Consider the following 16,307-nt stretch of genomic DNA (forward strand, 5'->3'; position numbering starts at 1 on the left):
TGTAAGTGACAGAATTCGTTGGATTTCCTCCCTACCTCTGTGCATTTACTGCCTTTCCCCATGTATTTGATGTGTCCATACTAGAAAGTACCTCAAGGATCATTTTATTGACAAAAACACAGTCTAGATAACATGGACCAGCTGCTTGTCCAGTTTAAAGTGTCCATTGCTGTGGACCTTACTGCTTCCCTGGGAAGATTATTCCAGTGGCTGGTTCTCACAAAACATTTTCCTCAGGTGCAGTCAGACTCTTCTCAGGAGTAACTCTCTACCCAGGAGTAGGGCCTGGGCATAGGCAGAGGCACATGGGCAACCTTCAAGGAGGAGAGCCTGGTCTGCTATAAGGTTTTCATAGACGTATGGAATGGTTGGGGGGGGGGAGGGACCTTTTGAAGCGACTTGCGTTACCAAGTAGATGGAGCTGCTCACAGTGTCCCGTTCCGCCTGAACTGGAAGTGTTTCCGAGGCTGAGCCATCGACCACCATTCTGGGCACCCTCGGCCAGCGTTTTGCCACCCTCAGCATAAAACATGCTTTCCTCTTATGAGGTCTAAATCTTGTGTGTTTTACTTGTGAAAATGCTGGCTGGTCCCACCTAGAAATTGGGGGTTGGTTTGAGTGAGTTTTCCCTTCCAAAAAACTGTAATAATGCACAAAACTGCTTCTCCCGTATTCGCTTAGACTTCAGCAAGCGACGGACAGCACAGGCAGGGTTCCACCACCTCGGCGTTTAAGAAAGGAACTCTGCGACAGGGGCAGCCCCACCGCGCCGTCTCCGCTGGGACGCCGGCGCTGCCGGGCGCAGGGCTGTGCTCGGCACCTCCCCGCCGCCCGGGGGCGCTGTTTTCCGCTAGCGCCTTTCTCCTCACAGGCACTTTCCGCTTGCGTTCCCTCTACGTCCACTTCCGGCCGCTGGAGGATGGAGGCGCGGGTGGCGCAGTCTGCAGCTCGGCTCGCGCGGCAGGTGCGGCCGGGGCCGGGGCCGGGGCCGGGGCGGGGAGGGGTGGGCCACGTCCGCGCGGCACCGCGGCACCACCCGGGATAGCCCAGGGCCGGGTCCTGCCCCGCCAGCTCCCTGGGGCGGCCGCCTCCGTGCAGGCCGCTTTGCCTAGGGGCAGAATGGCGGCGTGTCTCGGAGCCATCTGTCGGGGACAGTGGTGAAGACCCCGGGGCTTGCTGAAGGACAGAGGCGGTGGGTAAGCCCGTGGGGGGTAGGTAAGCCGAGAGGAGACTTCTCTGGGTCCCGCCGCGGGGAAGCCTCAGCAGCACGTCGAGTCCGGGGTGGCCTCTGGGCCCCGCCGCGCCGTCTGGGTTGCCGGGAAGGCTGGTCTGGGACGGAAAGGCGCCAAGCTCCCGGGGGTTGTGGTACCTTCCGCAGCTTCTTCCACTCATCGTGAGACAAAAGTGTAAAGGCCGTGAGTGTGTTGTTGCAGAGGCCCTCTGGCGTGAGATCAGGGCCCGCGGTTCAGCTCGTGGCATTTCGCATGGGGTGAGGACTTACGACTAAATTTTGGCAGGAAAAAGGCAATGGGAAGCTGTCAAACGTGGTTTGTGTTACTGCCCTCCTCCTTTGTCTTGTTGGTTGAGCTGACCGCTGGCAGTGGTAGTTGTGGAAGGCTCGGCGAGGTGATGGACAGGAAAGTGTCTCGCTCTCAGGTGTAGTAGCATTGGGTCCAGTGGCTCCTGGGAGCCCAGAGCATCTGGGAAAGCACTTTCACAAGACCTGGTGGAGGACAGGTATGCTAGTGGCAGTCCTGCCTTTGAAACAGGATTATTGCAGCCATGAGGTGCTTTGTGTTGGGAAAAGAGACAGTGACGGCTGAGTTGCTTTTCAGTAAATTTTTTGCTTGCCGTATATATGTTCTTGAGCAGCTTTTCAGTGTGTTCACTAATCACAATGCACTTTTTCATTAAGTACTGCCATAAAATACGGTGACAATAAATTGGATGTTGAATATCTGCAGTTGCTTTTTGCCTTTGTTTTTGCAATTCTCCTTTGTAACTGCTTAGGAGAGGAAGGGTATCTCTAGTGTTCTGGCAAGGTAGCTTTTCCTTTGTCATCTGGTCTTTCCTTGGCTTTATGGTCTTTAGTCCATAAACAAATGCCAGTAACTCAAGCAAAATAAGAGGGATTTTGTTGAGTTCTTTAATTCCAGAAGGCTGAAGGAGGTCATGTGGAATTACTGAGCCAGAATCTATCTGCCACCTGACTCCCAGCCATACGCTTCCTGGAGCAAAGTGCAAAGAGTGTCTGCTGAGTTACTGCACTGAGCCAGCTCAGCAAAGGCAGAGTGTGAGTAGAGATATAATTGTGCAGGAGCCCTATAGAAGTGAAAGGTGAAGAGGTGCTCTGCTCCCTTTGCCATACTTTCTCAGGCCATTGTTTTGGTCTTCTGGTACTTTGATTTTTCTGTTTATGTGGTGGAGAAAAACTCTGTCACATTAAAGTCCAGACACAGAGTTCCATGCGAGTTTAACATTTGACTCAGTGGTGTCTTTGGAAGATATTTCTGTGTGCTAAGGGGAAAAGCTATAGTTTTTTGTATTCACAGGTGAGGGGAAGATTTCTAGATTTCTAGTACTCAGCTGACCAAAGAGCCCTTGGAGATGTCAGCAAGGCCTCGTGTAATTCCTGCAGCTTCTCATGAGGTGGTCATCAGGTATGACCCGTTACTGAGAGGTTGTGGTTTATCCAGGGCTGTGCAAGTGGAATAATAAGGGAGTGATGCTTTATGTCCTGAACAGCAACTTTTCCCTCCCTTTTCTCAGTCACATGTTTTGTAGATCAGAGTTGTCACCTTTCTGTGTTTGGATGAGACTACGAGAAAGGAGTTTAAAAGGGTATCTGTGATTCAATTTAGTAATTTGTTTAGAAGGAATGCAGAATTCACAATATCTCTTCAGTAACATCTAATGTTCATAGGTGGTTTGCTAGAGAGTTAGTTTTATCACAGGTTGCTGTAATAAGGACCATTTAGAACATGCGAACATCTAAAGACCTTTTTCTAGGTGAACTCAGCAACAGTTTTGGGTGCATGGGTCATAGAATGTCATATCTGAAGTTGGCAGGTACCCGTAAGGATCATCAGGTGCAATTCCCTGTCTCTCTCTGCACTACCTAAAGGTGAACTGTATGACTAATAGTATTATCCAGACACATCTTGGACTCTGACAGGCTCGGTGCCATGACCACTTACTTTCCTGGGCAGACTGTCCCAGTGATCTGCCATCCTATCAAAGAGGAGCCTTTTCCTAATGTCCAGTCTGAACTTTGTCTGGTGCAGCTTCATCCTTTGTTCCAATGTCTTTCTGCTGGTTACCAGAGAGAGAGGAGGTCACGAGTGGCATTTTCCTCCTGACTGGCCCATGAATGAGGATGCCCTTGTTGCCAGTTATAGAACTGTTAGCTGTGCCCAGCTGTGCCGATGCACCAGCCCAGCTGTTATGATCTCAGCCCCATTGATTCTGGAGCTCAGTGTAATTCAGGTTTTTCTGCTAGCTTGTTTGGAATGAAAAGTTCATTTCATCACCTGTTTAGCTGTTGACGTGCACAAAAAAAGCCGTCATGCATCGCAGCTGGTATCGGAGTAGACAACTAGAGCACCACGGTGAAAACTTCTGCAGTGCTGAGATACCTTGGTGGCTATGGCTTTGGGGATATCTAATACAAGAGGAGTATGCTTGAGATGGTTCTAGTCTCGGATATGTAGTGATTTTGATTTCAGAAGCAGAAGGTAAATTCTTGGAGGTGAACGACGTTTGTCCTCAACGCAGAATTCTCGTAAGGATCTTGCTGACTTGTCCTGGCGCTGTGACTTAGCTAGAGAGTAGGTAATACTGAGCGGACGCCATGTATGGATGAGGTGATGCTGCAAGAAGTAGCTATCCCTGTGTGTTTTTCTTAAAACACACAGTCTTGGATTGAAGGTGAATAAGTTGTATGTGTCACTGCTGTGATGTTCCTGTAAGTCATATTGTAGCAGCAGTGGTTACTTAAGCTTACAATGAAAAGCCTGTAAAGCAAAGCAGTGAAATCTTTTACATTAAAAAGCCTGAAAAGCAATGCAGTGAAAGCTTGTATATTATTTTAAATGTGAAGTTTAGTCTGAAATGCTTTCAAATAGGTTTGTAAGTTGCATGCAATGCTAACAGGTCAGGCCAATAAGAATAATTAAATGTAAACCTCTGCTATTTTCTGTGGGTTATATGAGAGAAGTTTTGTGTATGTATGTGGGAGAAAAACTGAGTTGAGGGATTCTGCCTTGGCTTAAAACAAGAAGCAATAGACTTCAAAAGGAGAAGCTGCAAGGGACTGTCGAATCAAATTATTTTTGAGGTACAGCAGTGCTCTTCATACTTTTTAGTTGGCTAAATACCAAATCAGAGATCAACCATTTTTTTTTCCCTCAAAGTCTTATTCACATCTGAGCCTGCAGGAAGCATCCTGTTCTCCTGTAGAAGAAGAGACCTTGAGATTGTAAAAGAAGTGTGCTGGAAATTGAAGCAGAAATACAGAATGACCTTAAAAGTACATATTTTCATTGTGCTCCACAAATAAGCTAATCTCGTTTTGACTCAGTTGGGTTTTTTTAGGATCCACGGTTGGCTATACTGGCATTTGTGGGAGCTGTTGTTCAGGTGAATGTATAAGAGCAGAACATCTGATGGCCTGATTTTTTTTTTCCCTTAGTTGAATATTCAAAATATTTCAAGAGCGACAAAGTAACTTAATTTTTTTTTCGTAAGGTTTGGTGGCCTATTATACTACAGTAGTAACCTCAGTTGCCTTGCACTGTGGCAGTTCTGGTAAAGGAGAAGCTGAAGAAATGAGATGAGGCACCGGTGAGCTGAGGTGGGGAGGAGTTCTTGCACCTTCTAGCTGCACCGAGTCACTTGAATTTTCAGTAGCCTGCGGACTTCCATTTGTGAGCCAGGTTTGTGGTTGATGGGCACAAAGAAAGGACAAGAGATGGACATCAGAGTAGATGTTTCAGATACACAGTTTCTTTAGAGGATAGGGTGAGGACACTTATGCTACTCCTCACAGCAGTTTCTACCCATTGAGCTACTACTGCCTGCCATAGCATTTGCCTATGTGCTGGGTGGTGAAATCTGAATGGGAATGAGGAATCGTGCGGAAGTTTGTTTATTTGGAGCATAGAGGTCGACCTCAAATTACTGATTGCTGTGAAGTGCCTTATGTAAGGTGTAAGGGAGAAGCCGTCCTGGAGCTAGGGAAGGAAAGGCGTTGCGGTGAGGTGGAAGTGTCTGCACACCACAGATGTGGCCTTATGAATTGCCCAGTGAAGCAGCCTGCTGCACTTGGAATTTCTGTCTCCAGCTGATGTTTGAGCTTTCTGGGGTTTTGAGATTGATTGTGCTTTCAGCCTCTGGAATAGAGACTGTGAGATGGTAAAACTGGCCAAAGTCTTTAAGGAATTTTGAGTCAAATCATTTGGCACTTTCTCAGACTAAAAAAAAATAGAGGAAGTGCTTTTTTTATGAGCATGTTCTATTAGCATGAGCTGTTCTGGCACATCTGTCATGATATTAATGAGCTGACTCTTTTTAAGAATGTTTTCAGAATCCCTGGTTCTGACACAAAGGGAAACATTAATTGTTTGGAATTATTCAGCTTAACTTACTATTGCCTTTATGAGGCTAAACTCATCTGTATCTGAGATCTTGCAGCTCCTCACCCTCTGTCCCTCCACTGTACGAATCACTGTCACAGCTTAATTTGCTTTTCAGGAAAAGGAGATCAAGTTGCTAAGTGCAGAAATCGAGCGTCTGAAGAACTTTGGATGCCTGGGAGTCTCCCCAAGTTTGGAAGGGCTGCGAGACGAAAACGCGAAGCTTAAGTATCGGTTAAATTTCCTTCGAAAGGTAGGGGAGTAGAGAATTCATGCTGCAGCCTGTGGGCTTTGTTCTCGTTAAGATAAGCTAAATAAATGATGTCAGTTTGTTACAGCTAGCGATGTGTGACAGCATGCTCAGTCTGCATTCTGATGCCTTAATTGTTAGTGGCACATCAGATATTTCTTAGTTCCTTTAACAGAGACCTACTTCATGAAAGATGGCAGTAGATGAATAAGGCCACACTATATTCTTGGCCGCTCAGCTAAGCTCACTGCCAGCACCGCTGACAAAGGTGTGAGAAGTAATGCAGCCCTGCATTTGGGAGAAGGTTCAAAGGGAGAAGCAGCGCTTGAATATGTGATTTTTATGTTGTATGTGTTGCTGCTCTGCCTAGAGGTGTCAGCCAAATCTGTCAGCTGTGCTTTGCCAGCCAAGGAAGTAGTGTGAGATGTAATGGCTCCTCAGATGTTGTGAATTTAGCCTTCTGGATTTTGTTTTTTTCAGAGCCTCCAAGAGGAAAGAAGTAAAGCAGCCAAAAGCATGATTAATATCAACAGCTGTCTTCAGGAGATCTTTGGAGTTGCTATTCAGGCTGCCTACCCAGATTTAGAAAACCCTCCGCTAGTGGTGACACCAAGTCAGCAGCCCAAATTTGGGGATTACCAGTGTAACAGCGCCATGGGCATAACACAGGTAAATTTTAACCATCTAACAAAAAAAAAAAGTCTGCTGAAAGCTAAGGTATAGACAGCACAGTGAGAGGTGCAGCATTTGACCTGTTTCAGGATTGTTGCAGGCCACTGGGCTGAGAGTTCAAACAGCATTTTAAGGGAAGCATCATCACCCTTCACAGAGCACACCTTTAAACCCACTGAAATGACTGGTATGGGAGTTTTCCATGTCACACACAAAAGCCATTCAGTTCATGGGATCTGAGTCAAATTGGGACTTAAGTGCTGCATTGATTTAGTGATGATGTGCAATTAGGTACCGGTTAGTGAGCTGTGTGTTTGGAACTACTATCAGCCAAACAATAAATCACAATTCTGAACAGTTACAAATTGTTAATAAACACCTAATGATGTCTAAATGCTCTTATGCAACAACAGGAAAGTAACAACTTCCCCAAGCACATTTGCACAGAGTTCTGTGCATAAACTCCCCTTTTCAGAGGGCAGCTGGGTTACAAATGCACATTCGCTTGTTGCACATATCTCCTGGTGTGGGTGCTGAGCTTTCTACTGCCCACCAATACCTGCAGCAGTGAGGCCTAGGCACTACCCTGTGCGCCAGGGTGGGATATGGGTCCTTGTGTGCCCCATCCTGGGCTGCCGTCCGTGAGCTACAGCGCAGGCCACTTGAGGCACCTGCTGGTGTGGGTCATTGTTGGGTCTGCTCACAGGCTGTGGTGCACATGAAGCGCCTTAGAAGGTGTTCCAGACAGGTGTAGGCTACTGCTCAGGCACTGTCCTTCAGCTCCAAAGGAAGGAGTGGGTTTTTTTCACCTGTTGGCTTATAGCAGCAGTTACTTTGGTAATCGTGGCATTGATGCTTCCTGGAAGATATTTGGCCAAAGAGGACCCAAACAGAATAGGAGACATTTTGCGAGTTGCTCAGTGGACTGGGACTGCGCCTAAGGAAATGCAGAAGGTGGGGGAGAGGGAAGGTGGTGCGTTGCACCTAAACTAAATGTTAAAGCACCCACATTTCCAGTACTTTGTTGTCTCTGAACGAATAAGCAGGCTATTCGATTGCAGATCTTTTAATTTACAGTCACAACAGAGAAACATTTTTAAGTGGTCTGTTACCACTTCACCTTTAGTAATCTATAGGACTGTTGATTTTGACATTGAACTAGCCCAAACTTCTTGGAATTCTGCTGTCCCAGGTTGTCACCTGCAGCCCCAACGCCTGTTGTCCTTCTGCAATGCACTGCACTCCTCAGGCAGCACTGATACGTGCCAGCCAGCAGGCTCCTGCTCTGGAGTGCCAGGGAGGAAACAGCTTTCACAAATATGTGTCGTCTCGACTTGGTCTCGTTAGCACATTGTGTCTGGGCTCCAGCCAGAGGAGCACCCCGGGTGACTGCACTGACACAGCCTCTCAGGGCTTTGCCATCTTTCTGACCGCTGCATCACCCCAATTAAGTGGCGGTTGGATTCTCGAGCAGTCCTGGGTTCGCAGCGTCGGCGTTGTTCGCATAACTCTCTCTGAACCATCCCCTTCAGGACAGGGTTTCAAGTTCCAGAGTGTCAGCAGTACTGGTGAATAGAGATTCCTAATGCTGGGCAGACTGTAGAGTTTATTCCCTGGAAAGACGTGCTGTGTAAACTGGGCTGGAGCTTGGCGGTACTGACACGTGGAGCACACTCAGAGTGTGTCAACATAGCGACTAAGGGATGGAGTGCAGTCACTTTGCTCTGAGAGCAGCAGGTTATGTGTTTTCCATCAGCCAAAGCTTTTGGGACCTTGCTGTGGTGTGCATCTCCTCAGTGTGTGCCCAGCATAGAGCTGGACACCAGTCACTGCAGCTGCCAGGTAGTGGGAGATTGCCTGACTCGGGCAGTAGTAGTACGTGCCAGGCAGCAGCCTCTCCCTGCAATGCACCCATGTGGAAACGGCCCTCACAAATGCATATTGTATTCCTGGGAGCTCGTTAGCATATTAATGCTTGGGGTTTGAGGCAGGACCTCTGCTTGCTCCTTGGAGTAATGGAGTAGTGTTTCTGGAATGATTCCAGTAGCACGGCCTTTAAGCTGGTGTGAAATGCCCTTAATCTGGTTTTGCAGTTATTTTTCCTGTCGTTTGTGCTTTTATTAAAGGCTTCAGAGGTTTTTTCCTGACCTGTTCTAAGCCTTTACCCTTTTAAAAGGATCCTGTCACTATCAGCTGTGTGACAGGTTAAACAGGCAGCTGAAGCTTGTTAGAAGTTGACTTCAGCAGAAGGTGACCTTTGCAAAGCAGCAAATAGAAGCAGTAGTGAGTTTTAAAGAGTTTGTCCCTTTTACTAACTTCGAGAGGTGCACATTTGTCAAACCACTTAACGGATTTTGAACAAGAGCCTGGAAGATCTTCTGCCTTGGAGACAACCCTTCAGTTGTCCTTAGCAGAAAGGAATGAATTTGGTCTAATTAGACTTCTACTGAGCTTAGAGAGCTGGTCTAACCTGTAAAATTTGCTAGAGATGTTTGTGTGTGGCTTTGCCTTATGAAGCTGAAGAATTATGAGGATCTTTCAGTAAGTGCTATCTCTGCTTTCTGTTTCACTCTGTAGAATGGTTTGCAGGATTGAATTCTCCTTGATCTTGTGTTTCAGATACTGCTCAAAACCAAGGAGCAGAAGATTAGCCCAAGAGAAATTGCTGAGAAAATAGCAAAAAACATTCCTGCCAACGAGTGCATTGAGAAGGTTGAAATTGCTGGTCCTGGTAAGGTGGATTTATGTTACACACTGTGTATGTTATAAAGCAGATAGAAAGATTTTATACTGGATGGTGAGCTGAGAAGATAAGTTCAAGTTTTTTGTGAATTAAAACTGCACTTTTAGGGTGGATTACTTTCTGTCTCGGTGAGCTTTTGTAGCCCTCAGACTTGTGCAGCATCAGAAGATCTGCCTCCGTATTAGAATTGGCGAGTGCAACTCTTTTAATCAACAGCTTTTTTCACTACTCTGTGATGGACCAGCTGTTTGACTTCAAATATTGGTGATGGGTATTAGGCCACAGTCATGAAATCACAGTAAAAATCAATACACCCTTCTGGCTGATGCCTGTGGGGTGAAGCGACCTCATCGTCTCAGGCCTGAGATGCTCGAGTAGCATGGAGGTTATTAATTGCTGCATCTGTTTTGTCCCTGTGACCCAGGAATATTCCTTAGGGCTCCACCATAAACCCAAAAATCACACGGCACAACCCCGTGAGTGCTTGGGCAGAAGGCTGTCTGTAAGCTCTGTGAAGCAGGAAAAGTAAACCAGCGTCGTCCCGCAAGCCTGAGTTATGTGAGGTGAAAATGTTTGCTTGAGGATACGAATTCGTAAAAAAGAGACATTACAGGGTTTGGGTTTGCATTCTGGCAACCCTGGCAAAGTCATTTATTTTCTCATTAGAAATGTTTTTGGAAACTCACCTTTGAGTGACAGTATGCAAGGAGTTATGTCAGAGGAGTAGCTTGCAGCATCTAACTCCTGCACTAAAGGCTATAGCGGTGTGAACCGTGATTGTAATCTGGGAACAGAAATTGTGCTAGTGACAGCTTTGTTGTGGTGCTGAAAGATTCTGTTTTCTCAGGCTAGCTTCATATGCTCTTGTCCACGATGCAAGGAAGCAGAAATCCAGTGGGAGAGAGACAAAAACTATCTCGCAGCACTTCTGCAGCTCCCACACTCATTGCTGGTTTTCTCCTCTAAAGGCTTTATTAATGTCCACCTGAGAAAGGATTTTGTGTCAAAGCAGCTGAGCAGTTTATTGACGAACGGAGTTCAGCCACCAGCTATTGGCAAGAGGAAAAAGGTACGGCAATAAGGAAATGGGCATCCTACTCCCACGGGGATGAAACGTGCTGGGCTGCAGGGAGCCCTGCAGTTCCACCTGAAGGGATTCATGCTGGTTGTCACAGGAGAGAAATGGGCTGACTCCAGGGGCTGGGGGCAGCAGAGTAGGCCATATGTACCTGGTGTGGTCTCTGGTGGGTGAGGGACAGGACTCCCTGAGGACTGCGTGTTCTGTCGAGATCATTCTGGGAGCGATCTCTGACCCTGTGCTGGCTGGGTGCAGCAGAGCCTCAGGCCGAAAGCCTGCTCTGACCTCCCCCTTCTCTTTTGCTGTGTGCTGCTGGCAGCAAAGGATTTGAGGGGCAGCAGAGGTGAGCTTCTTTCCCCCCATTCCACCTGCCAACAAAACCCAGATGAAACACGTGGGATGTGGTAATGACCGCTGCCTTTTATTATGTTTTTACCTTTGGTACCGTCTAAGGTGGTGGTGGATTTCTCATCCCCTAACATCGCAAAGGAGATGCACGTCGGCCACCTGCGCTCTACTATCATCGGAGAGAGTATGTGCCGCCTGTTCGAATTTGCAGGTTACGATGTTCTGAGGTGAGAGTCCATGTCTGGGTGTGGTGGGCTTGTCGGGATAATTTCTGCAATGTCCATCTCTGTGCTTTGAGCTGTATTGGTCTTTCTGTGTAAGCATATAACAAATAATCCTGTATGTGTTGTCGCATACTACACGTAAGCTGGGCAAGCGTAGCAGGGCTAAGAGTCAAGACGGGCAGCAGGCTAAATGTAGTGAAAGCGGGGAGGCTTGCGTGCTTTGGTGTCTGACATTTTGCGGTGTTCTTGCAGAATATATATTTTTTAACCTCCTGTATTGTAAAACGTATGTTTGAGAAATCATTGTTCTCTTTGCCTCAAGGTTAAACCATTTAGGTGATTGGGGCACCCAGTTTGGAATGCTCATTGCTCACCTCCAAGACAGATTTCCAGATTACCTAACTGTTTCTCCTCCCATTGGGGATCTCCAGGCTTTTTACAAGGTATCTGTAGCAAAAAAAAAAGTTATATTTATCTCGGCATCTGAAAATCATATTGAGGAGCTTTACAGATTGCAATGTAATTTTGGGGACTGAAGAATTCAGTCACTGTTGAAAGACTATTACAGTAACCTGCCACAGGGTAATGACTTGTGGTATGTGGTGCTGAGTTGTCCCTGTAGGGCATGACCAGAGGCCTTTCTAAGTGCCTCCCTGACTTTTGAGACGACCGTGCTCGGAGAGCATTAGGTCGTTTGACGGCAGAGAGCGGCGCTTTTGACGTAGTGTGTTCTACCCTAGGAATCCAAGAGGAGGTTTGACACGGAGGAGGAGTTTAAGAAGCGTGCCTACCAATGTGTGGTGCTGCTGCAGAGCAAAAACCCAGACTTCATTAAGGCATGGGAGTTGATCTGCGACGTGTCGCGGAAAGGTGACTTGGCCAGATTTGGGAACGTGTCTCAACAGTACGACGCAGTTGCTTTGTGCGCTTTAATGTCTGAGTCCATCCTCTCGTTTCTTTTGAAAATCACTGCTGTGCTGCTGTGAGAAACGTAGAGAAAATTTCAAGTACGGACAAAGTATGGGACTGTCTGTGGAGGCTTTCATCCAAATCTTTTGTCTCCAGAGGCTAGTCTCAGTCCTAGTCTGATGGTTTAACCAAGAGATGGAAAATGTCTTTAGGAAATTGCTATACCCCCTTAGTAACTATGTGCCACTAACTGCCATTGTGCACATTTAATGGAAGCATTTTGTTCTGTTTCTCTCTTGAAGAGCTCCAGGAAATCTACAATTGGTTGGACATCACGCTCGTAGAGAGAGGAGAATCATTCTACCATGACATGATGCCAGACATCGTTAAAGAATTTGAAGATAAAGGTGAGGGTTTCGATCTCAGTGTGAAGTTCTGCAGGTAATGTCACTACTGTCATCTGAGGCTTAGGATGTTTTTGAAACTGAGCGTTCCCTACCCTTGTTCTTGATCTCAGCCAGGATTTCCTAAGTGGACCTTTGGTGGCTTTTCCTCCCAGAGAAACATTAGTGGAATCGATTTAGATATGCTTCGCTCCATAAAGCTTGGTTCTTTCTTGCTGATGCCAAAAGCAGTTCATTTGCAGGCCACAGCAGGAGTTAATACTGGAATTTATTGCGTCCTTAATAAATAGTCAAGGGGCAATATGACAGACTTTCTAGTCCTAGTGTTGTGACTGTGTGAGAACTTCGAGGCAGCTCTGTGAAGACAGTGGCATTTTTTGCATCATGTTTGCCAAGAAGCTCAGGGGAGTGTAGCAGGTCTCTGGTTTTATGTGTTCCTGTCTGGATTTCTCAGTTCCTTAGTCTCTGCATCTGAAGCGTTTAGATTAGTCTTGTCTCTGAAAAACTTGGTGCTCAGTTCGTTTGGTATCTCCACGGAGTTTCTGTTGCCTTTAATGACCTACTTCCTGATGCTGCTCTAAAGGTGGATCTGTTCACAGGAGTTCTTAGATCCAGTTAGGTCATTTCTGGTTCTGGAATTGCAGTTCAGAATGTGGCTGGTGAATTCTCATTGTGTTCTTTTAATATATTGCATCACAAATTGCTTGATAATATGAGTGCGTGGCACCTTCTTTCAGGTAGCATCTGGGGAGTGTTTCTGCCTGTACTGGCCCACATTCCCCGCCCATACAATGCACCACAGAATGGTTTCCATTGTTCCTCCAGGTTTTGTCCAGGTTGACGACGGCCGGAAGATTGTGTTTGTCCCAGGCTTCCCTGTGCCGTTGACAATCATGAAGTCGGATGGAGGTTACACATACGACACATCAGACTTGGCTGCTCTCAAACACAGGCTGTATGAAGAGAAGGCTGACATCCTTATTTATGTTGTTGACAGTGGGCAGGTGAGTGTGCCGAGCTGTGCTGCTACTGCTGGCACAGAGCATCAGAAAGTCTGCTAGGTGATAGGTGCCACAGTACCATAGGTGAGAGTTTAGTGTGCTTGGTATGTTTACTCATACCCTTGTTGATGTAACAGGGAATGTAGTTTTGGTGGCTGGCAGTCTTCATGAGAGCCCATTGAACTTAGTGATTAGAGAGAGGTGAAATTACCGCTCGAGGTAGATGAAACCTAAATCCCAGTAGATGAGTCTGGAATAAGGTTTGCACTGGTTATACTTGGGTTTCTCTTTTAAGTAAGGAGATGGAAAATTGTCAGCTCTGTGTCTGAGCAGCAGTGGAAATCTGCCAGTTTTTTCTTGTCTAAGGCAGGAAACCTCTGAAAGGTTTAAGTGGAATTTGTCCATGCAGCTGGAAGCATTGCAGTTCTCATTGTGAGGGTGGTAAAGCTGGGGAAAAAACTGTACATGGAGGAGTAGATTGAGAATCGATTGTTTATATTTGTTCCTTGCAGTCAGTGCATTTACAAACAGTGTTTGCAGCTGGACAGATGATTGGCTGGTATGACCCCAAAGTAACCCGAGTGGCCCATGCTGCCTTTGGAGTGGTGCTGGGAGAAGACAAGTAAGTGTTTGGATGTAGTTTTTCCTCTGTATGTTCTCTGAAAGAGGATGTTTGAGTGAATGCAGATGACTTGCTGTTTTGTTGTAACTGTGTCATTTCATTGTTGCATGGGTCTTGATCTACATAGAGTTCAGGTTCTGTCTTCTGCCTAGTATTTGGGGAGTGGCACTGCAAATGGTTGGTGGAAGTGCAGAAAAGGCCTGCTGCTAGATGAACATTAGGAAAAGAACCCCTAGTCTGCCAGGTAGGCACCTGTGCTTCAGGGTTGTTCCTGTTCATGTGACAGACACAGGTGTCCTGAAGATGTGACTAAAGCAGCGCACTCTGACAGTGGCCTGCCACGGCAGAGTCGGTGGATGTGCCATAGGTGTGTTACAAAGGAAAACAAAACACGTTTTGCTGGGCTGGGCAGGGTTCTCTGTGGTCTGCCTAAGGTCTTAAACTGGGACAGTTCTTTTTGTTGGAGCCTTCCTGGTTGCTCCTCTGGGCTACTTTGTAAGTGTTTTCTCAGATCTGTAGCTTTATGTTAAGTCAGTTTCTTTAGTGTGAAGGAACTTGTGGCCCTGTGCCTTTTTAGTAAGCCTTAAAACATGAGCAGTGGAAATCCCTGTAAGATGTCTTGGTGTACGTCCTGGATGTGCCTGGGCACACATGGTGGCAGTTAGCAGGTGGTCATGTCGTCTGCATGCTTTCAGGAAGAAGTTCAAAACCCGCTCAGGGGATACGGTGCGCCTGAGAGACCTGCTAGAAGAAGGGTTGAAGAGAGCTATGGACAAGCTGAAAGACAAGGAACGTGACAAGGTAGTTGTGAAAAAGTTACTTGTCTTTCCAAAAGACTTTACAGATTTGTTCAGTCATGTGGTTCCCGTGTTATGGATGTGAGGTGAGAATATGCCATGGATTGCGTATAGTCATCATCAGTGTTTGGTAACAGTTTGGGGAAGGTGATGTCATGGCTAAAGAAGAGCATCAGTTAGTGCAGAGCAGTGAGCAGATGTGAGCTGCAGGCAGGCCGATGGCTTCTGGCTGGTACTGCAGAGCTTTTTGAGGGTGGGAGATGAGAGAGATTTATTAGGGGGCCAGTCTGTATGCCAGATATACTACATCTCACGGCACAGAGGTCCTGTAGGTGTTCAGAGTAACTCAGCCTTAATGTGGGCAGGGTTGCAGTGCTATTGGAATGAATGTGGGGTTGAGTGGTGTACCAAGGTGGATAGATGGATGTCAGCCTTTGATCTGAGTACAGTCTGCTCAGCATCATGGTGTGTCTTGTGATCTGTGATGAGTAGCTGCATGTTGTGGTTTGTAGTGTCAACACAGCACTTTTCCTCTATTTGAAATTGTAACAGGTCCTCACAGCAGAGGAGCTAAAAGCCGCGCAGACATCAGTGGCTTTTGGGTGCATCAGGTATGCAGATCTGTCCCACAACAGAGTGAATGACTACGTGTTCTCCTTTGACAAGATGCTGGATGACCGAGGAAATACAGCTGCCTACCTGCTCTATGCATTCACACGGATCAGGTGTGTGCAGTTATCTGCAGGTGGTCTCTGATACTCTGTGTGTCTTTGTCAGGATGGATGGTATGGGGAAGGGAGTTAGTAATGTCACTGCTGATGTGCTCACTTAGACACATATTAAAAATGGGTTATATTGACTGGTGCCCTCACAAGTAGTCTGTTCTGTACTGTTTCAGGGCTATCGCTCGTCTTGCCAATATTGATGAGCAAATGCTGCGGAAGGCAGCCAGGGACGAGGTGCTCATACTTGAGCATGAGAAGGAATGGAAACTGGGCAAGTGTATACTGCGGTTCCCTGAGATTCTGCAGAAGATCCTGGAGGACTTGTTACTGCATACACTCTGTGACTACCTGTATGAGGTAGCCACTAGCTTCACTGAATTCTACGACAACTGTTACTGCGTTGAGAAGGACAGGCAGAGTGGTGAGTGTTGGTCTAGAGGTGATTTGTGTTACATTGAAGGTGTGCGGTGTTGGATTGTGCTGCGAAGGGTGTTGGTATACCACTCACTGTTGCATAGTAATTGCTGTCCATGTGGGAGGCTATGTTTGCAATGTTTTTTATGCAGTATTGCTGCCAGTTGGGTGTGGGTGGGAATGTAAAGTGAAGTGAGTGTGGTTGAGGGAGATTGTTGTGGCTGTAGTGAGCAGCTGGAATAGCTGTTGTGGTGTTGTTTTGCAGGTCAAATTGTGAAGGTGAACATGTGGAGGCTGCTGCTCTGTGAAGCTACTGCCAGTGTAATGGCCAAAGGGTTTGACATTCTGGGTATTAAAACTGTGGAGAGGATGTAATTTTTGGCTGGAGTGAGTCAATAAAGGGTATAAAGGATTGAGTGGATTTGTGTGTGCATGGAGAGAAGGTTAAGTATGGTGTCAAATGGAGATAATGTTATTGTACGATATT

General features: G+C 46.6%; 1 protein-coding gene across 1 annotated transcript; it reads left to right on the forward strand.

Annotated features, from left to right (window-relative positions):
* The first annotated feature begins 886 nt into the window (after window positions 1-886).
* Window positions 887-16,232, forward strand: RARS1 (arginyl-tRNA synthetase 1). The gene is made up of 15 exons (XM_064161614.1): window positions 887-964; window positions 5,752-5,886; window positions 6,364-6,552; window positions 9,175-9,286; window positions 10,267-10,367; window positions 10,830-10,951; window positions 11,271-11,391; window positions 11,689-11,818; window positions 12,160-12,264; window positions 13,087-13,265; window positions 13,775-13,884; window positions 14,580-14,685; window positions 15,234-15,406; window positions 15,580-15,827; window positions 16,086-16,232. The coding sequence occupies exons 1-15, from the start codon at window positions 920-922 to the stop codon at window positions 16,193-16,195; spliced, it is 1,986 nt and encodes a 661-aa protein (XP_064017684.1). The 5' UTR covers window positions 887-919; the 3' UTR covers window positions 16,196-16,232.
* The last annotated feature ends 75 nt before the right edge of the window (window positions 16,233-16,307 follow it).

Source organism: Pogoniulus pusillus, chromosome 22 (genome assembly GCF_015220805.1).
Source record: "Pogoniulus pusillus isolate bPogPus1 chromosome 22, bPogPus1.pri, whole genome shotgun sequence".
NCBI lineage: Eukaryota > Metazoa > Chordata > Aves > Piciformes > Lybiidae > Pogoniulus > Pogoniulus pusillus.

Excerpts from the sequence above, each read along its gene's own strand:
- RARS1 (XM_064161614.1), top strand. The coding sequence starts at position 920 with ATGGAGGCGCGGGTGGCGCAGTCTGCAGCTCGGCTCGCGCGGCAG. Across the intron at positions 965-5,751 it reads CAGCTCGGCTCGCGCGGCAG|GAAAAGGAGATCAAGTTGCT; the intron begins GTGCGGCCGGGG and ends TTTGCTTTTCAG. Across the intron at positions 15,407-15,579 it reads TATGCATTCACACGGATCAG|GGCTATCGCTCGTCTTGCCA; the intron begins GTGTGTGCAGTT and ends GTACTGTTTCAG.